This window comes from Diadema antillarum, unplaced genomic scaffold (assembly GCF_040938485.1).
Source record: "Diadema antillarum isolate AM-2024a unplaced genomic scaffold, OU_Dant_1.0 scf00000022, whole genome shotgun sequence".
In the NCBI taxonomy this organism is placed as follows: Eukaryota; Metazoa; Echinodermata; class Echinoidea; order Diadematoida; family Diadematidae; genus Diadema; species Diadema antillarum.
Window position 1 is genome coordinate 4,399,867 of NW_027270911.1, and position 22,152 is coordinate 4,422,018.

The window sequence follows — 22,152 nt, forward strand, 5'->3', positions numbered from 1 at the left end:
TTAGGAGAATGGCATAACGATTCAATGCGAGCGAGCAAAAGCGAGCGAGCTTGAGAATTTTGACATTTTACAGTCCAAAAACTCCCGTTTGTAGTTATATCTTTCGCTTTGGAAATTAAGGGGGGGGGGCATCGGACGCAACTGCTGGCAATTACTGGCAGCAACATTAGGAGAGTGGCATAACGATTCAATGCGAGCGAGCAAAAGCGAGCGAGCTTGAGAATTTTGACATTTTACAGTCCAAAAACTCCCGTTTGTAGTTATATCTTTCGCTTTGGAAATTAAGGGGGGGGGGGCATCGGACGCAACTGCTGGCAATTACTGGCAGCAACATTAGGAGAGTGGCATAACGATTCAATACGAGCGAGCGGAGCGAGCGAGCTTGAAAATTTTGACCTTTTACAGTCCCCAAACTCCCGTTTGTAGCTATATTTATCTTTCGCTTTGGAAATTAAGGGGTGGGGGCATCGGGCGCAACTACTGGCAATTACTGTCAGCAACATTAGGAGAATGGCATAACGATTCAATGCGAGCGAGCGAAGCGAGCGAGCTTGAAAATTTTGACATGCTAGAGTCCAACAACTGCCGTCGTAGCTATGTTTTTCGCTTTAGAAATTAAGGGGGAGGAGCCCCGGGCTCAACTGCTGGATGCGAGCGAGCGAAGCGAGCGAGCTTGAAAATTTTGACATTTTACAGTCAAAAAGCTGCCGTTTGTAGCCATATTTTTCCCTTTAATTCATATATATACATATTTATTGTATTTTCTTTGTTTATTCATTTATTTTTATTATCATTATTATTATCATTATTATTATTTTTTTTTTTGGGGGGGGGGGGGGGGCTTTTTGGGGAGGCAAAAATGCGTTTTGCCCCCCCACTTTTTGGATTGGGGGGGGGGGGGAGGCGGCCGCCCCCCCCCCCACTTCCGGCGCCTATGCCAAGTAAGACATATTCCTCAGTGGTCCAGTGATCCATGTGTTTACAAGTGATCCGCACTGATGTTGACTGACCCAGTTCTACGTTATACCGTACAAATTGCTACACCACGACCTGATGCCCTTTTTCGTAGAATGTCTCGTTGAAATAATTGTTGCTGTATGTTTCCGAGGACACAAGGATATTGACGTGAAAACTTGTCACTGAAATTTGCAATTCGTATATTATGAGGTGACTTTGGTATGCCCATCACATCAGTAACTGACACCACAGTTTAGGATTCTTTTTCCGCGTCCGACGTTACTGGCTACTTTCATTTGGTCTACTTTAAGGTGCGTGTGTTTGTTTGTGTGTTTGTTCAGCTTTTTTTCATTCGTTGATCTTGGAATGATTTAGACGGGAAATAAAGAATAAATTCCCCCACAAGAGCCCTGAAGGAGGTAGTTTGTATAACGTCATAGACGGAATTAACATCCAACTTATTATAACGCATGAAGCCAGATAAATCTGTCGTGGGTAATATTGTCAGACGTACCGATGTCAGATCTAACTGTGCCAGACGCAGAGATTTCAGAAGTATAAAATGAAAGAAGTGAAAATGGCACCGATAATTTTACAGGGATTAAGATGTCAGAAACACAACGTCATATGACATTAAACATATATCAGTCTTTATGCTGCCCCTTATTGTTACCTACGACACGTAACCTTAATCACCGCGCAATTTTAATGGACTCGCAACTTTCTGTTCATTTTGGTTTTACTCTATTTTCATGCAATGTCCATTATATACCTTCAAGATCAACTATAACTCATCCAACACTTCCGCTTTATCTTAACATCTCAACACGTATTTGTTTGGGGTTTTTTTCTACGTGTGTTCTAGCGAAGCAACCATGTAACAGACAGTTTGAAGTTCCCTTCATAAAGAACTAGACAGTCAGAATAAACTGCCTTGTAACAAGTGCTGCCAGTGGCGTCGAAGCAGTGACCCCAAAGTTAATAAGAGCTCGGGGTTGGGCCCGCAGTACTCTCTTGAAAATAAATGTGCGAATCAAAAGCTGATGTTAAAGAAATCAATATATTTAAATTCGTTAATAACAACAGATAATATGTTGTCTGATGACTTATCAAATGAAATCGACAGAAATGCTGCTTAGAATGTCAGAAAATCACAAACGATGGATTTTATTTGTATTTGATTTGTAATGCATTGAAAAAGGACATATCTGCTGGGGGATTTGACACTCATGTAATTGTGTTTCATCAAATCTGGGAGAGAAAGACGGGTTAGTGCAATCAAAATAAATGATAAATGTGGGTTTTGTTGTTGTTGTTGTTTGTTCTTCCGTGCTGGCATGTGTCATAAATATATAGAAAGATAAATCATTTCTTAGCAGAAAGTTTTGGACACTGAAAAAATTTCTTTTACCGATGTAGTTCTCCGAAGGTAAAAATCCTGTTGACAATATATAGATTAAGTTAAGATTAGAAACCGGCCCGAATTTCTAACCCGTCACCTACTACTTACTGACGGGAAGAGGGTAGACCCAAACATACATCGATATGAATACTATCAATACTATCAATTTACATAAATACCTTCGTAAACATATACAAACATACAAACATACATAAATACATACATACATACATACATACATACATACATACATACATAATTATATGCATGAATATGATATAATAAGACGTATATTGTATACATGAATGTTATATTGTATTTACAATGAGATATGTACGTATATCATTATCGCCCGGTCTCAAAGTGGGGGAGGGGGGGCTCTGGTTTGACAAAGGCGTTCTGCAAAGCTGAGACGAAATCACTTACACAGCCATTAGACCATAACAGCAACATCACGGGCTATCATTCCAAACGGAAATGTCTAACCGGCAGCAGCTGAAGTTATAGAGGGTGTGTGACGGCGTATTACTAGGAAGTTAACGTTGTCGTATGACTGCAGATTATTCACTTCCTAGATGCTTCCGTATGTCATAAATGGCTGTCAAAATGCAAAGTCAACATAATGACTCTATACCAATGATCTGCCCACCAATTAGGACATGATTAGGACATATGATGTATACTTGACGGATAATGTGATCCGAATTTGTTTATTACAATAAAGCCTCCACACTTTAATGCCGTGATTCACAGTAGACGTGCACCGACATCCTTGCGTCGCGACAGTGACATCCACTGATTTTGCATTTTAACAACATTTTACATTTTTTGATGACTTTGCTGTTCTAAGAAATTCATCTCGTTCCTCTGACCCGACATCTACACAGGAACATTGTGGATACCGCGCGAAGCCTATGTGGATTTAAAAATCTCATAGAGAACGGATTAAGTTGGGGGCATCGAGGAAGATATTTGACATGACAGACATAACATATAGCTTCCTAAAGCAGTAAATGTGCGTGCTACGGAAAAAAAGAAATATCAGTTTTGTTGTTGATTGTATTTTCTTTTCCATCATGGTTTTATGTCACCATGAATTGCTGGCGCAGAGGAATCGTTTTAAGGAAGAAACCAAGAATTGAGGATTTATGCAGAGTTTAGTAACAAGGAAAGAAGAGAGACAGCTTATGCAAGCGATTTAAAGGGATAGTATAGTTTTTGTTGCGAATTTTTACATTTTTGTGAGATAATTAGAAACCACTTGCGAGATATGAAAGAGTATACAGTTCCAGCATGAATTTAGAGTTTATTAGTTTGATTTAAAAAAAATTGGTTTTGAAATGGCTGAGCAATCCAAAACCAAGTAAAAACAAATTGGCACGAATAAAAGGTTGGGCCCACGATCTAAATGTATCCTAACTGTATCATTCTGTGTTGAGTATCTCAGTCATTTAAAAATCAATTTGTAACAAATAAACTTTGAATTGCTCGTTCATATTTCATAAGAGGTTCCTCATCATCTCACCAAAAAAAGGTGGAAAGCTGAAGCCCCATCTCTACCAAAGCTATGCCATACCTTAAGCGTACAGAATGCATATTTAGTGAAAAAGAAAAAAGAAAGAGAAAAAGAAAAAAATGTGTTAAAGAAAGGGCAACAATATATAAATCTGAGAAAACAAAACGCAGAATTATTTTTTTTGCGATCTTCTCTCAAAATAAGTTGTGGCGCACAGTACAGAAGAATCCTGGGCAAATATTGCAAAGAAAGTGATTAATACTGTATTAAAAATGATGATTGTGGTATATGTATTATGAATCCCAAGACTTTAGTGTTGAACATAGGACGCTGAGCGCAAAATCTATGTTCACTGAGACAGCCCCTGCAACGTGGCATAAGTTATGGAAAAGAAAATGCAACAATTCACTGTATTTTATGTCCAAATTATTCGCTGGATTTATTTTTAATTTTGATTTTCCTCAAAAAATTGCATTTTACCAAACTCTCTTTGTTGTTGGTATGTTATCATTTGTTTTCTTGAAAAAATGCAGAAATAAAAAGAAATTTAAACTAAAATTGAAAATTGTCAAGAAAAAAGTTAATCCACAAATAATGCACACTTCTTGTGAATACTAGTATATCATTTGGAAAAAAATCAGTTTATGGTGGCACTGTAGGGTAAAAATTGAGGTGAGAAACTAACGTTGAATAAAACTGTCAAAAATGTACTAAAAAAATCAGACAGATTCACTCAAATAATGACAGCACTAACCTCATAAATTCTATAATTGAGGAAATGTTTGTAATGTGCCATACGTAGCGCATTACTCCATTTTACGGCTGTGTCAGAAAGGGAAAACCACAAGATAGGTATCGAAGGATGTGTCGGTTTTTGTTTCAGTGATTACACAGGATTTCACTGTTGTCTCTGGAATGCCAAACCGGTATTGTGACGTCAATACATGGCCAGATAAGAGAAGTGGTTTGGGATGCACAGCTTATGCTCACAAGCATTACGTGAAAATGTTGACAACCATACCCCATATATGATTTTTGTCTTGTCAAACATCAGAGCTCATATGTCATTCTCATAGCTCATATTGTAAACTGATATTACAATAGTAACAACTCTTGCAGTTTTGTGTCATACAACTGAATTTCTTTTCTCTTTGCCTTCTGCATGACTCATTGTTCAATATGACAAATTCATAAGAATTGTGAATTTCTTTTCTACGCTCTGTGAAAAAAAAAAAGTGAATAGAATAGATTTGAACCTAAACGCCATCGGCTTTGGCAAGTGAATCGTGGTTGGAACAGTGCCAAAAAGGGGGACTATCAGAGAATGGACAAGTTAGAAACTTTCATACGATGTATGATTGTCAATACAAACAGAAAGTGTATCTAGGAAAAAAGGACACGTTTGTCATAGGCTCATGGATTTCCGCAGGAGTTTAAAATGTCCAAAAGGAGATTTTATGACCAGGATTCACGGCAAATTGTCGCTGCATCATCAACTTATGTAGTTGATTTGACCCAGTAATGCCCTTACAATATACGCACACTTGTTTCATATTTTTATTCGAAATCTTCGCAAAGAAAGAAACGCACTTACAACAACAAAATGATAATAGCAGCTAGACGTGCTCCACTAACACATGTGCTGCTTGATCACATGAATTCGCATATGCAGGGAAGGAAATAAAGAATTTAGGAAGATCTGCTATTAAGCGTGCATTTATGTATTGATTCGGATTGAGCAATGTGATCAAACCCATTTATGTCGCTTGCTTTCATCAAGAAATTGACTCCAGGGCGACTTCAAAAATAAACAAACTTTACAAGTAAGGAAATATGGCCACCTCAAGATGTTTTCTCAGTCGCGGGAACGTCTCCACAAAGTCTCCGGTAGGTCGCCAATGAGTCTCCCCACGGTCGCAGAGACGCGTCTCGGAGATCTCGCGGACTTTATCGTGACTAAGGAGACGTCGCGGAGACGTCAAGAAGTCTCCAAAAACATCGAACATGTTCGATTCTCTCGTGGATCACCAGAGACAACAGTCTAGCTTCCAGGGGAGTTCACGGAGAAGTTTCTACGCGACCACTCCAGCGACCACATGTCCAGAGATGCTCGAGTCATCATCGGGTCACCACCACGTCACCACCCAGTTTCGAAGCCAGTCCCTTCATAATTATTTTCGAAACTGCAGATCAATCCGTGGACCCGGCGGGAGGTGGAAGAGAGCCATCAAGCACTCCTCAAAGAATCATTGACTCAGACAAGGATGGGTAAAAAAAGAATAGAAGTCTGATTTGGCTATAGGTATTCTTGATGAGAGGCGTTTTGGTTTTTTGTTTATTGGTTTGTTGGTTGGTTTTGTTTGTCTGTCGGTCTGTTCGTTCTTTGCTCGCTTGCTTGTTCTTTCCTTACTTTATATAATAGACACAAATTTTCAATATGAAGGTAACATCCTGTCTGTAGGCAGTTGTTGAAGATGGCAGTCAAGGTAATCATAATGAAACGAAAACAGCCGTGGTATCACTAATGATCTATTGCCATAATAATGACAATGCCCTTACTAAGTAATAATAGTAGTAACAGGAGAAAGTAAATACAATGATAATATCATCAATAATGCATAAATGTTCTGAATTTAAGAAAGAGAGGGATAGGTATGATGTAAGCAACCCCAATAACACACACAATGCTACACTTATTTGAAGGGGTCTCTGTATTCATAATTTCCGACTGGTAGCATCTAGGTGGCGCTCTATAATTTTTTTTTGCGTCTCACGTTAATGTTGAGTCCAATTTGTTAATAAAGTAAAGTAATTTTATGTAATAGGTCATTGTGACAAATAAATTGGCTGAATACAAAGTGGGATTCTTCTTCCGCGGTTTTTTCTCGAGAAAGAAAAATAAAAAAGTCCGGCATAATAATATGTGAGAAGATTCACTCATACTAGCAAATAATGCATAGAATTCAATAAAATTATGACGATTATAACGACATTGATATTCATTTTTCTTCCAGCAATGAAACGGACAGTGAAAATAACAATGAAGTTATAAACGATTCCGGTTAATGCTAAAAAGGATGATAGGTTTATTTTTTAAATTCATAATAGCCGATGTCTCCTTCGTCGTCTTCTTTTCATCTTTAGGTTTATCTGCTGTGTCTCCTCCACATCTGAAGATTATTGCTTATGTCAGCCTTTTTTTGTTATTGCTGCTGCTGCTGCTGCTGCTGTTGTTGTTGTTGTGTTTGTTGTTGTTGTTGTTGTTGGTGGTGGTGGTGGTGGTGGTAGTTCGTCACGTGTTAAATGGCCCTGTGCCGCACCGTCAGCAGTGAGTTAAATGCTACTACTCTCCGTAGTGCTATTACGGAGTGTGTGATATCCATTCCCCTGTGACGTTTCATGGTCTGAATTACACCCTGAGCATGAAGTACACAATGAAATTTTAATATTAGCATAACGACGTATGTATATATTCGTCGAATGGTTCATTCCTCAAATACACACTCCTATCTCTTCCTCCCTCGCTGCCCTCGTCCGTCCGTCTCTCGAGAAACTAGAGTAACGACAAACTAAAGACGCCCTCTGTCGTTGTCGGACTGAAGAGCTGCGTAAAGCTGCGATTTCGTACTTTCAGACACTCTCAACACTCCCAGGTACTCTGCAAACATATTGTGCACATAGGACCAGCATTTACATGTCATCCTCAATAATCCTCAAGACTGCATAGAGTTGGATAAAGACTTGGATAGACATGCTTTTTTATGAGAATGAGTAGTGCTACTGCGAATGTAAGCTTTAAAATTCTAACAATTCTTTAGAGTATTTTGTCCGAGCAATCCATTGGAAGTATCACGTTGATGAACATCTTCCGCAGAGTTAATGTCCTTGATAATTTAACCCTTTAGCAACTAAAGATTTCGTACATAATGGGATATTGTTCCCTGGAAGATACAGCATTACTAATCTCATTTGCAAGATAGATCACTGCATGTTTATTTCTGTCTCTTACAAGTTATGTTTCTTTGACAGCGTAAGACTTTATCGAGAGACTTGTGTGTCAAAGAAATTATTCTGACATATTTTTGTTGACCTTTGTCCTTTTAAATTACGTAATTACATATTCTATATGAAAACAGTAAAAATGATAAGGCATAAACAATAAAAAGCGTACGGGCGGTTTCGGGCGGTTCAGATACTAATGGGATAAACATTCCACTCAGTTTTGTTTAAGCATCAAGCTTTAGAACGTATTTAGATGTGGGACGTGAGATATTAAATATGAACGAAAGTCCTACGATACCTTTGTTTCCCTATTTAATGAACATCAATGTAGCACAGATTTTTCTGGGTACAAGTATTATTTGAACTCCGTGCCTAGTAATATCAGGGTTTTTTTCCGTTATTATTATTCTTAATTCATTCACAGTATATAACCATGATATGCCCAGAATTAGATTTGCTCTATATTTCAAGTAGATGTACAAGTGATTTTCTTTTACTCCTATTCTATTTCTTAATGCATCTTTACTCTACATTATAAGATATTTTATTGATCGTTTTCTGTCATTGATCTGTACGCACCAATACTTTCAATTCAGCCTCTGAATAGGATGCCATGTAGTGTAATCAACAATGTGTCTTATGTTTTGAAATCGTTATGAATACGTATACTAATTGTATCAAATCAAAACAGAATTTCTAAATTCTTTTTCTTCCCCTTTGGTAATGTTAGAACTTCAGGAATTATGTAATTCCTTAGGCATTATCCTTTTTCCTATTCAGCAATTTCACCAATGATTGGTATACATGGGTGATATCATGATAAGATAGGCTATAGGTATGGTATCCATGAAGAGTCTATATGACACAGCAACTTTCCAGATTACTCGTAGCCAACATAGAAGACTTAACTGTACGGTATAACAAAACTGACGGTTATACAGTTGTTATAATACTAATTCTTCACATAACTATGATTATACATTAGAAAACTGATTTGAAATTTGTGATGTAATAAACCTATTCGTAGGCGTATGTGCAGGTGAGCGCGTGTATGTAGGTCAAGTTTTTTTTTTTCTTTTTTTTTTCTTTTTGTGTGTGTGTTCGAGTAGATTTGGATATAATATCTAAGATGTATGTTATGACTCTCGACTTATGTATTGATTGATTTTTGTTGTTGTTGTTGTTGATGTTGTTGTTGTTGTTGTTGTTTGATTAGTCATTGTTGCATACATGAAAGATGAATGTTTTGTTATGTAAAATTATACAAATCAAATAAAGATCACTGAAAAACAAAAACAAAAAGTGTTTAAGTCTTTGAATCATAACTATGTTTTTATTTCATGAATTATACAGTCACAATGTTATGCAATGATAGAACTCAACAATTTGTCGTGTCTCCACTGAATGTTTTTATGACTTTGAATTACGGATGTGTAAATATCTGTGATGTTACACAGGAAAAGTTGAATTTGTTCTGCTAGAATGCGAGTATCCCATTGCTTTTATAGTGCTGCAGTGGTCAGCCCGAAATACATTGAACTGGATCCCACGGAAGACCATCTAATGCAGCTGAATAATATGGGATATCTAGCCATCTTGTTAGATGGAAAATAAAAACAAACAAAACAAACAGACTAATCCAATGTGCTGTAAAATACACACAAATTTGATAGCTCAGTCTTTTTCCTTTACCATATCTGCGCAGCTTAGGATTAAAATAAGTGGAAGGACGTCTTTTATCTGTGTGAGCCGCTCCTCTTCCAAACTCGCCCAAGCGTTTCCTGGTTACGTTACAATGAAGACGTATCAATGAACAGGAATTTGATAGATTCAGGCCTGTGGATGTTCATAATTTCGAGTGTTACCTTCAAATCTTGGTTTGAGAAAGGATGTACTAGATCTTGTACTTCCTTGGTTTGAAGAACGGATGATCCCAAATGGCAAGAGGGTTGTATAGTGGACCTCAGATGGATACAAAGAGGGAACTCATTTAACGTTAGAGGGTGAATTTTACGACGACGCTCTCCGTCAAAAACAGAGTCAAACGTAACCAGTCGTCTTTCTAAAATCTCCTTTTGTTCCATTACGTAACTTCGCCTTTTGTCAGCTGCAACCAAATTGCGGTCCCATTTCAATAGAGTCCTTGGGCACGCCCTAAGAATGCATTTGTTGCAAGAAGAAGTTTGTAAAAGGTATACTACGTTTCAGTGAGTAGCGCCTTACACTGTGCAGTGTAGTAGTTCTACCCCCTTGTGTATCTGGGACAGGGTTTGGTCAGATCGCATTCCGACGATCTCCCAAACTTCAGCTTCCACATTATCATCCTCCCGATGATAATGACATCAGGGAGATATAATACTCTCATCGGATGAGTTAGGATACCTCTATATGTTACCACAGAAATATACGCAGTGAAGGAGTATATTTCTTGATCTAAAGAGAGTCATTCTTGTTCGATATCTGACGGGGCGCGTCTGAGGGATTTAAAAACCAATCATGGCGTTTGCGAAGAAGGCGGCCGTGGCGATCGTATGTATCCTGACGACTTTCATGGTTGCGATCACGTCGGCCGACACATCTTTCGGATTCCTCGTCGAACCAAGGGACACCACAGCTGTGCAGGTAAGATAACAGAGAGAGTGCATGTGGAGCTTGCTGATGTTGATTCCTACAAATATGAAAGTTTTACCAAAAAACAAACAAACAAAGAGACAAGCCATGTTTATGATAACAAGACACACATGTCGTATTTCTGTGCGCATATAAAGTTTCTTTCACAAAAAAAGCAGAAACAAAACACATAACAACTGTAAGCTCATACAATGTAGGCATAATAATGGGGTACGTATGGACCTCTTTCCACTTGTTATACAGATTCGTGTTCACTTTTGCACATTATTTGGGACTGCATAAGTAATTTTGCGCTCGTTATGATGTAGAATTATGAGTACCAAAAATTCATAAATAAAGCGGGTTGAAATTAGTCATAAACAATGCCTTTCCTGAAGACAAATCGACAATGTCACCATACTTCATACAACCGACTGCTCTGTCGTGTTCGCGAACATCACGAGAAAAAAACAAGTCAGTTTGAAGAGACGAGAGAGAAAAAAGGACCACATGAAATTGATATCATGGCGTACAGTGTACGACGTGGCAAGTGTTTTTATAGATTAACCCTTAGAACGTGTCTTAGAACCCAGTAAAAAAGAGTGCATCTTTTATACCTATTTGTACCTATAAACTGACAACTTACATGCTATGCATTCATTCAGTGCTAGATTAGTATTGTTTCTTCATTAGGAAAGTGATACTTACAATTGTATGTACCCCACCCCACCTAAATTGGCCACACCACTTTATTCCTATCTATGCACATGATAGCACTATGATAATCAACCTATTGATTGTAGGCATCTTCGGCAAGACAAGATCGTTGTTAGCTTACGACCGGATGTACGCATGGGCAGCGTGCATCGGTGCATTTGGCAACAAGGATATGGGATAGAAGGTACAGTGGTATATGACAAAACAGGTGGAGCGGGGGAGGGATGGGGGTGGGTGTCATCAAAGAACTCCTGCCATCCATTAAAACTGGCTGGATCTAATCATTGGTGAAGGGATTCATAATAAGTACATGTAAATATTGGGCTCATTAACTGGCAATACCATCACAGTTTCTTCCTATTTCACGGCTATGATAGCTACTGTAATATTCGGACTTTGTATTCTCATGATACAGTACATGCATTATTGTTTGATTCACTCTTTAATTGTACACATATAACTTGATTCGTACAGTGAAATTTATGGACGCATCCTTTTTTTAATTGTATTATTGTGATGTATAATCACATATGTACAAATCCACGTAAAACTGCAGTTTAACATGGAAAGTAGTTTCGTACAAGTGAAAAGGCCAAGCCCACAGGATGATATAAAGCCGAAAAATAATATACATTAAACAAATAATAATAAAGGACATTTATATTGCGCAGCTACTATAATAATATACTCTACTGCGCATTACAAAATGACATGCATACAGGAAATTCAAAGAGAAAATACATTACTTCAAGAGATGACTTTTTAACCTGGCCTTAAACTTATTGATTGTAACTGCTTGTATTACAAACAAAGGGAGATTATTCCATAATTTTGGTGCAGCGTAAAAAAGATAGAGTCAGTTTAAAAGAAAGGTAGAGTCAAAAAGATAGAGTCAGTTTCCTTTCTGGATATTTGCTCATATTTAATGCACACAAAAATTTGCATCTTCAATGCAATGTGTAACTGTACACTGCACATTTTTGTCCGTTATGACAGGTTGAATGACATTTGTGCGGAGAGTAGATTTCTGTTCACAAAACCTCGTCCTATTCACGCAATTATTTTGAGACCAAGAATGGTATAGTTTTGGTTGCGATTGGGCTTCAGATTCCCAACTTGCTTTGTGAGATACTACATTGTAAGTAACATGTCATCAAATATGAAACAGGGTGCAAGTTTAAGAAAAATTCAAGGTTCATTCTATGAAAATTGGTTTTGAAAAGGCTGAGATACATATATCTAGAAACAAAGCGGTCTAAATAAAAAGGTGGGATCCACTTTTTTATTAGGAACTACTTCATTTTACTTTATTTTCGAATATTTCAGCTACAGGTGTACAGGTATGTATTTCAAAACCAACTTTCAACAAATACTAGTAACCTTTGAATAGCTCGTAAAAATGGTAATGCATGCCCTTTCATATTTCATAAATGGTTTCTAATTATCTCACTAAAAACTGAATCCCGAATTCCAACAAAAACTGTACCATTCTTTCAAAGAGGAAGATCAATGGAGTTGCGATGGTCATTGTGAGCAGTCATTTTAGGCCAAATGAAATTCAAAGGTATTCTACGTGAATTGAATCTTACAGATATGAGCTCAGTAATTGTGGTCCTAAACACTGTGTTTTATCTTTATTTGTTCACTCTTTACATGCAAACAAAGGGAAACATCCAGAAAGATTGATATAAATGGCAAATGAGCAATGAAAATAAGATTCCATCTAGACACGACCGCAAGACCTCCGGATCGCTAAACCAATAGAATCCTTTTTACTTTGTTTTTTTATTAATATTAAATATCTTTTTCACTCTTAGATGCAATAAGTCTCTGGTTTATGGATACTAGCTCACGTGTTAAGCTGGTCGGTTACAGTCGGTTTAACTTTGCACCTTTGGAAATAGCCCGCATATCAGAGAATTTGCTTGAATGTGGTTTGTCATTGTTTTTGAGGAGGTTTGCTTTTTTATATACACTATAATATATACATATAACAAGGCGACGAACCAGCACACTTTAGGCTGTACGAGTCAGGGGTAAACAGATTACTGCACGAGTACCCGTGATCAATGGGTATTTTCCACAGAATGGGAAACTGTTGGTGCTCGCAACAACGTCCAGTTTCTATTGTTAAACCTTTCAGTTACACCACCCCCATTGTGCGTTGCCGTTTGTATACCTATCACAACTTCAGTAAATGTTAACGATACACATACGTTTACGCGGCTGATGAAATAATGTCCTCCAATTTCTTGGCACAGCCCACAGTGTACGCGGATAAAACCTCTTTCAGGCTGGTTAGGGTTTCCTTATCGTATAAACGTGATAAAGATCGGCCTACAGCTTGTACTTTTCCGCTTGACCATCCACTACAAGTCGAAGTTTAATACAAAACGGATGCATTTCGGAATCCGTATATGTAACATAATTCAAAACACTCTTGAATGCTACAGTCTTCTGTTTTAGTATTATCATTGTTATTATCAATATCATCATTTTTTCCGACCACGAAATGTAAGTCGCAATATTGCACGCAGGATCGTGTACGGCATGGACGTGATTGACCCTAACCAGGCCGGGCTTTTTTGGGTGTTCTGTGGCCGGGGAGGGGTTGATTCAACCCCCCCCCCCCCCCGAGATCTCGGCCGTTGATCGCGCAATCGCCATGAAATTTGGCACGTGCATTACCTGTGGCGTATTCTACCAAGCTATACAAAAAGAAATGGAAATTTTCGTCATAATGATTAATTATGCTAATATATGCATAAAATCATACATTTTGTTCTAAATCAGAAATTAAAGCTCCTAGAATCCTAATTTTTGGTAAAAACATTCTTTGTAGCATTCCTAACAATGTACATGAAAAAAATTTGGTATCAAAATCAATTTCTTAAGTATTTTATTGTTTTATGAATTTCTTATGTATTTCTCTGTTTTTTCGACCTTTTGTTTTACCATTTTTTTCCGCAAAATTTATGACAGGACCTATTTCAAGCATAATTATGCTAAAATCAATTAGTTTCAGCATATGAAAGTGAAAATAATCATATCTATATGAATAAGAAGAGAAAACTCCATTTGCATAGACTTTATACACAAAATCATGTTTTTGAGCCATTTTCGGTCTGACAGGCATGTATAAAACGTCATGCAGCGTCATAACGGTATGCGCGATTTTCGCAAAAATGGTGTCAAAAGATGCGCGAGACTTGAAAGTAAAAAGTCAGTGAACGGCGCAGTCAAAAAAATTTCGCGCGGCGGAGTAGTCGCGAAAAATGTCGAGGGGGGGGGGGTGATTCAACCCCCCCCCCCCGGCCTTTTTAGGGTTAAGCAAGACCAATCTTAATAATCATGCAAGTATTCATAGGTACAGAACGATTACATCACACGATATAAATTCATAACAATTAGTGGAGCGGCATAGCCGAAAAATTGTGCATTTTGTGATAAAAGCACCAAATTTCGTACACAGGCTGACAATCACGTTCAGATCAAATTTAGATATTGGGCCATCGTAAATAGCGCCCTCAACGTCCGTGGCAGCCATTTTTCAAAATGGCTGCCATAAATGCCATGTTTTCGTAAAATTTACTAATTTTAGGAGAGAAAAGTCAATAAGATTTTGGTTACAAATGGGAAATTACATTCAAAATAAATCTACATATCGGGCCATCGGAAATAGCGCCCTCAACGGCAGTGGCAGCCATTTTTCAAAATGGCCGCCATAAATGCCATTTCTTCAAAATATTTGCTAACTTCAGAAGGGAAAGCCAGTAAGATTTTGCGAACAAGTGGGAAATTACATTCAAAATGAATCTAAATATTTGGTCATTGTGAATTGCGCCCTCAACGTCCATGACAGCCATTTTTTCAAAATGGCTGTGCCACTTCTTCGATGATTTTGCAAATTTCAGAAGGGAGAAGTTAATAAATTTTTTCCCATAAATTTTAATTTCATTCAAAATGAATCTAGATATTAGGCCATCGGAAATTGCGCCCTCAACGGCCATGGTCGCCTTTTTTTTCAAAATGGCTGCCACAAATGCCATTTTTTGTTAAAAAATGCAAATATCAGAAGGGAAAGCCAATGGTCTTTTTTTTTTTTTTGTAAACAAGCTGGAAATTACATCCAAACTAAATCCAGATATTGGGCAATTGAAAATTGCGCTGTCAATGGCTATGGCAGCCATCTTTTTTTCAAATGGGTATCATAAGTGCCATTTTTTCATTAAAAAAATGCTAATTTCAAAAGGAAAAGTCAATGAAATTTTGGTTATAAATGGGAAATGAGATTTAAAATAAATATCGATATTGGGCCATCGGAAATTGTGCCCTCAACGGTCATGACAGCCATTTTTCAAAATGGCCGCCATAATGCTATATTTTCGAAAAGATTTACTAAAATCAGAAGGGAAAGCCAACGAGATTTTGCAAACAGGTGGGAAAGTACATTCAAAAGTAAACTTATTGGGCCATTGCAAATTGCCCCCTCAATGGCCATTCCAGCCCTTTTTCAAAATGGCCACCATGAATGTCTTTTTTTTTCCACAAAGGTGGAAAATTACATTCAAACTGAATTTGATAATAGGCCATCCAAAAGTGCACCCTCAACAGCCATAGCAGCCAAGTTTTAAAACAGCTGCCATGGATGCCCCCCTTGTTTTGCTTTGTTTTTTGCAAAAATTTGCTGATGTTAGAAGGAAAAGTCAATAAGACTTTGCAAACTCAAAAAATAAATTTAAATGTAAAGTCGTCTTAGAAGGCGCCCTCAAGGGCCATGCCGACCGCCATGGATGTCTGCTTCTTTCTTTTTTCTTTTCTTTTCTGGAAAGATTTGCTAATTTCAGAGAGAAAACCAAGAAATTTGTACATACCTTTATGTTTAAAATCATATTCAAAAGAAAATAATATATGAGTTCATTACAAATGGCACCATCAACGTCCATGGCAGCCATTTTCCAAATGGCCACTATAGATGCTATTTATTTCTTGAAAATATGATAATGCCACAAGAAGACAATATAAGTTCTTGTGAATATTGATAAAAGACATTCAAATAAATTCAAGTTTCAATTTGAATTTAAATTTTCAAGACAAAAAAAAAGAAGAAGAGTGTATTGTAGCCATTTTGACCAATAGCTGAAATAGCCATTGAGAACACAGTTTATGAATATGGCCCAATGTCTAAACTTCTTTATATGTATTGTCAACTTGCGACAAAAAAAAAAAAATGTTTACTGTCTTCTTCCGGCATTAGGACATCTTCATTAAAGAAAAATGGCATCTATGACAGCCATTTTGGAAAATGGCTGCAATTACCGTTATAAGCATTTTTTCTTCTTGAAAATTTGCGAAGGAACAATTTCTAGAGTTAATGCAATCTAGATATATTGTTTGATTTTAAACATGATTTTCAATTTATGTACACATTGACTTTTCTTTCTGAAATTTTTTAAAACAAAATGATTATGACAATGGCAGCAATTTTGGCATATGGCGGCCATGGCCGTTGAGGGCAGTATTATAATAATCTAATACAAATATTTATTTCAAACATCATTTTCAAATTGTGTGCAAAATCTTATTGACTTTTCCTTTTGTGAAATCAGGAAATAAAAGAAAATGGAATCCATGGTGGCCATTTTGAAAAAGGCTGCAATGGCCATAGAGGGCGCTATTTACAATAATGTAATACATAGGCGCAAGAAATATTTCAAACGAAATTTTTTAATTGAGTGCAAGATCTCACTGTCTTTTCCTTCTGGAATTAGTAAATTCGGAGAAAAAGGTGGCATTTATGGCAGCCAATTTTAAACATGGCTGCCATTGGCGCTGAGGGCGCAATTTGCGATGGCCCAACATCTAAATATATTTTGAATTTTATTTCAACTCGTTTGCAAAATCTTGTTGATTTTCCCTTCTGAAATGTTTAAATTTTTTGCGAAAAATTGCGTTTATGGCGACCATTTATGAAAAAATAGCTGCCATGACCGTTAGGGGGCGCAATTTGCGATGGCCCAATATCTAAATTTATTTCACATGTTATATCCCACTCGTTTGCAAAATCTTATTGATTTTCCCTTCTGAAATGTGTAAAATTTATGAAAACTGGCATTTATGGCGGCCTTTTTGAAAAATCCCTGCCATGGCCGTTGAGGGCGCAATTTGCGATGGCCCAATATCTGAACTTGTTTTTTATGCTATGTCCGACACGTTTGCAAAATCTTATTGATTTTCCCTTCTGAAATTTGTAAATTTTTACTATAAAATGGCATTTAAGGCGGCCATTTTGAAAAATGGCTGCCATTACCGTTGAGGGCGTAATTTACGGTGGCCCAATGTCTAAATTTATTTTGAATGTTATTTCCCACTCGTTTGCAAAATCTTATTGATTTTCCCTTCTGAAATTTGTAAATTTTAACGAAAAATGGCATTTATGGCGGCCATTTTGAAAAATGGCTGCCATGGCCGTTGAGGGCGCTATTTTCGATGGCCCAATATCTGAATTTATTTCTAATGTAATTGTCAACATGTGTGCGAAATTTGGTGCTTTTATCATAAAATGCACAATTCCTCTAATTTTTCAAGCTATGCCGCTCCACTAAATAGGAAATTGTGCATGGCAGCAATTGCACTTATTACAATTGATACACTATTTCCCATGAAATGTTAATATGCAAATATATGAATAAAATATACAATATATATATATATATATATATATATATATATATATATATATCATATATATATATATATATATATATATATATGTGTGTGTGTGTGTGTGTGTGTGTGTGTGTGTGTGTGTGTGTGTTTGTGTAGATAGATATACATGTATAGATGTATTGTTGTTTAATCATGACTTTATTCAAGTTCAAGTAAGTGTGAGAATAACAAATATACAAAAGAACCAGGTCCACCGTTTCATTCAAAACGAATGGCAGGTTTAGACACGTACATGGGGATACAAAACAACAATATTAGAGTTTACATTATTGCAACCCATATCACACATAAAATATCAGATATTACCGGTGATCAATCAATAAAAACAATCAATACATAATACTATTTCTTTGTTACAATAACAGCAGTGATGTAGTTATCATCCGCAGTATTAATACAATAATCCGCACTAAAATATAATATAATTATACAAATACACATATAGGCCTATATATATACATACATATACACACATACATATATACAAAATATATATATATATATAAACATATGAATATGTAAATAATATGAATATAATGTCTATAGATTTGTCCATCTAAATTATATTCCTCTCTTGCAGGGCGAAACGGTCACCCTCTACTGCTCGCTAAACCGCCTGGCGGACACGTTTATGTGGGTTCGGGACACGGTGGTCATCAGCCAATCTCTGCAGATCGTCGGGAATAATCCCGGCTCACGGTAAGCTTGTTGTTGCTGCTGTTGTCGTTACTTAATGAAAAAAAGAAAAGAAAATATCGGGTTCTATCAGGGTTGCATTATTTGCCCCCCCCCCCCCCCAAAAAAAAAAAAAAAAAAATCTGGCTTGGTACATGCTACTCATGATTGACTTGAGTGAGGCATTTTTCACTATCCCTAGTGGCAACAGATGATAATGTAGTCTAATAGTGCACTCACAGGCACACGCCCCACGCAATAAAATATGAATAAATATAGATAGACCGGATGTTGCACTATGTTAGGAATTAATCTTGCTGAAACATAACACACTTCAAATGATTTCTTTTTAATATATTCAGAAACAAAACAAATGCGTATTTAAATGTACAGTATATACTACGAACGACGTGCATCACAGGAATGAATCATCTTACACCGTTTAAGACAAAAAAGAATAAGAAATGAAATGGGAGGGGAACTTTGCAGTGTCTGGAAGTACATTTTTGATATAATCATATACACACGTATATAAAATATACAACGTATGTATAGAGAGAGAGAGGGAGTGAGAGAATGAGAGTCATTATGCAACATATTCATATCTGACGACACTATTCATAAATGTATACTCTAAAAATTATTTTCGTCATTTGTGTTTGTTTTGAAATGATCAGGTACTCCATTTTTTACGACGGAACCTCGTACAATCTCATCATCTCTGGCGTGGAACCGAACGATGTTGGTAACTATAAGTGCGTCGCTTTCTCTGACGGAACGGGAATCTTGTCTCGCTCCGCCGAACTGGAAGTTCACGCCGCCCCATCCGAAGAATACCCAACGATCACGAGTACGGTCACGGGTTTGATAGCAGTGGGCGAAACGATCGAGATCGTATGCGAGCTCGATGGCGGATATCCTATTCCGGAGATCGAGTTGATCAAGGACGATGAAGTTCTGGTAGTTGCATCTGGACGCCTCGTCTACGCGTGGGTTACAGACGGAAACGACGACGGGGCGGTGGTAGAGTGCCGCGCCAGGCATCCACTGTGGATGGACACGAGGTCATCGTTCGTGGGGCCATTCCGCCTAGTGGTCGACCCTCCGCAGGTTCTCCTTGCGCCCTCATTTGAAGAGGTTGAAGCAGGATCGGTGACGTCATTTATCTGTAGTGCATCTTCGGCGCCACGAGGCAGCTACCACTGGTTCATCAATGGCGTCGAACAGCACAGCGGCGAAGACATCGTCATTGATACCACGGCGTCGGCCAACATCCTTCGCCTCCGAGGATCCAGACAAAATGCTGGCGTCGTCCGATGCACAGTAAGGGCAGCTAATGGTGAGGCAACAGCAGAGGCGACCTTAGTGGTCATTGTTCACGACGAGTCAACTCGAGCCCCATCTTCATCTGCAAGGCCAGCTGTGGAAACTACCACATCGAGGGAAGTGGAGCCCACTGATGTGTCGCCTACCAAGACGTCAACCAAAGGTGTCGTAACTACGCCGACTCTGTTACCAGAGGAAACAGATTCCCCGTCCACCACCACCCCAGCGCCGGTACAGAGGGAGACCGGAACCCCCACTACACCATCGCCACCACTGAGGGAGACCAGTACGGCCACTACTCCGAGATTAAGGACCCACAATGGACAGGAAACGACTCAACAAACCGATGCAACAACAGCGACTGCAACCCAGCAGCAGCATGACACGTCTATGCCTTCGAGTGACAGCGTCGCAACAGAAGTCGCAGAACGCGAGTCAACCGAGACGGCGACCGAGGTGGACGCCACTGATCCCCCGGTCCGCGGTGCCTCCTCCTTCAACACCATCTTCGTGGCATCCGTCAGCACCATCGCCACCCTGATCGGCATCATCTTCATTGTCGCCATCGGAGCGTTCTGCGTCGTCACCGTACGAAGAGTCCGTCAGCAAGACCAGGCAGGCAGGAAGGGAGCGGAAGGCGACGGGAACGTCTACTTCCGCAGTCGTTACGTCAGCGTCATGCGTTCCTGGCTTTTCCCGGTTCATCGCGACACGCAAAAGACACTTACCTCTTTCGAGAACCCGTCCCCTGACGAGTCCCCGTACAATACCATCAACAGCAGGCGTTAGCATTTCTGCTCCAAAGCCTGCCTAGGTTGTGGTTGATTCACATCGTAATGTTAACGTGTGCTTGTACACCTCATAATAAACTACGTTATCCTTATTAAGCGACACCATTTTATAGAAGCAGTAAAATCTTACACTTGACATGACAGTAGTGGTCTTTATGTCATGATGTAAAAGAGATGAAAGGGGATTCCTCCATTTACCAAGTTATTGGAGCTCTAGCGTGTGTAATCGTCCCTATGTAATCTACGCATCTCTTCCCGTAAAGTTGATTGTTCATTTTAAATATACGATTAATACCTGATGTATTCTCGCAGTACCAAGTAAAATAAGGGTACACTTTTAGGGTAGACTGCATAACATTCGACATTTAATAAGCCAATGTACACACACACATGTCCACTGTGTAGTTGAAAACCGGGGGTGCTTGTTGAATAGGCCGATGGCAAAGCTTTGATAAAAAATATAGACTTTCCCCAAATAGAAACAACTTTGAACGAGAACACATTTTAAGAGTTCTAGAGAGAGCAGATCTATAAATATCAATTCGAAAATCAATAAAATAAGACATGTATGTCCTTAGTTTATTCATAACAAATAAAGACACACGACTTTAATGCCACGATTAGCTTCCGAAAGATGACGGAGTGATTAAAAAAAATGATGAAAGAAGAAGTCACGATTCCTTGCTCTCTCTAAAAAACAATTCATGTATGCGGGGATATGATTAGATCATAGCAAGGAAACAAAACGACATTTTTGGAACATTTCAAAACATACGCTGTGAAGTCATGGACTGAAATATGGAAAGCTGTCGCTTAGCAACCGAGCCCGTTAGAAGCTGGCTGAACTTCCTGTTATGGTGTGTGATTGTAAATAACCGCTACGGTATTACTCTGTATCACAATTCTCTTACCTTTCTAATTCCTACAACCAGTCTATTTTCCGACCTACAAAACAGATAAAAAAAAACGGACACACTTTTTTTATATTTGCTTTTAATGGTTGAGAGAGATTAAAATAATTGTTTGCTTAACATACATTATACATGCATCTGACGGGTTATTTCAAAACTGACGAATTTTCGAAAGAGAATGGAGAATTGGATGCTTTGCTATTAGTAATGACCATCTATCTGAATGTACGTATACCCATTAATAAACAAATATACATGCATTTATGCATATATATATATATATATATATATATATATGCGTGTGTGTGTGTGTGTGTGCGTGTGTGTGTGTGTGTGCGTGTGTGTATGTTTATGTATGTATAACCGTGACAAATTATGACAAGGGATGTTGCAGGATGCCAGTTGAATTAGTTGTAAGCTTTTGACGCTTGGTATTCTTACAGCTTTATACTGTCTGCTTGACAAACCTGTATGTTGTTGTTATGGGTTGTGCTGTGGCTTCAACGAATTCAGCTG

The 22,152-nt window shown here is 38.1% G+C and overlaps 1 protein-coding gene across 1 annotated transcript; it reads left to right on the forward strand.

Annotated features, from left to right (window-relative positions):
• The first annotated feature begins 10,373 nt into the window (after positions 1-10,373).
• Positions 10,374-20,723, forward strand: LOC139731440 (neogenin-like). The gene is made up of 3 exons (XM_071642327.1): positions 10,374-10,499; positions 18,514-18,632; positions 19,286-20,723. The coding sequence occupies exons 1-3, from the start codon at positions 10,374-10,376 to the stop codon at positions 20,721-20,723; spliced, it is 1,683 nt and encodes a 560-aa protein (XP_071498428.1).
• The last annotated feature ends 1,429 nt before the right edge of the window (positions 20,724-22,152 follow it).

Bases quoted from the DNA above. Each gene is read 5' to 3' on its own strand.
- LOC139731440 (XM_071642327.1), top strand. From the start codon at position 10,374: ATGGCGTTTGCGAAGAAGGCGGCCGTGGCGATCGTATGTATCCTGACG. The intron at 10,500-18,513 runs GTAAGATAACAG...CCTCTCTTGCAG, and splicing joins GGGACACCACAGCTGTGCAG to GGCGAAACGGTCACCCTCTA. The intron at 18,633-19,285 runs GTAAGCTTGTTG...TGAAATGATCAG, and splicing joins GGGAATAATCCCGGCTCACG to GTACTCCATTTTTTACGACG.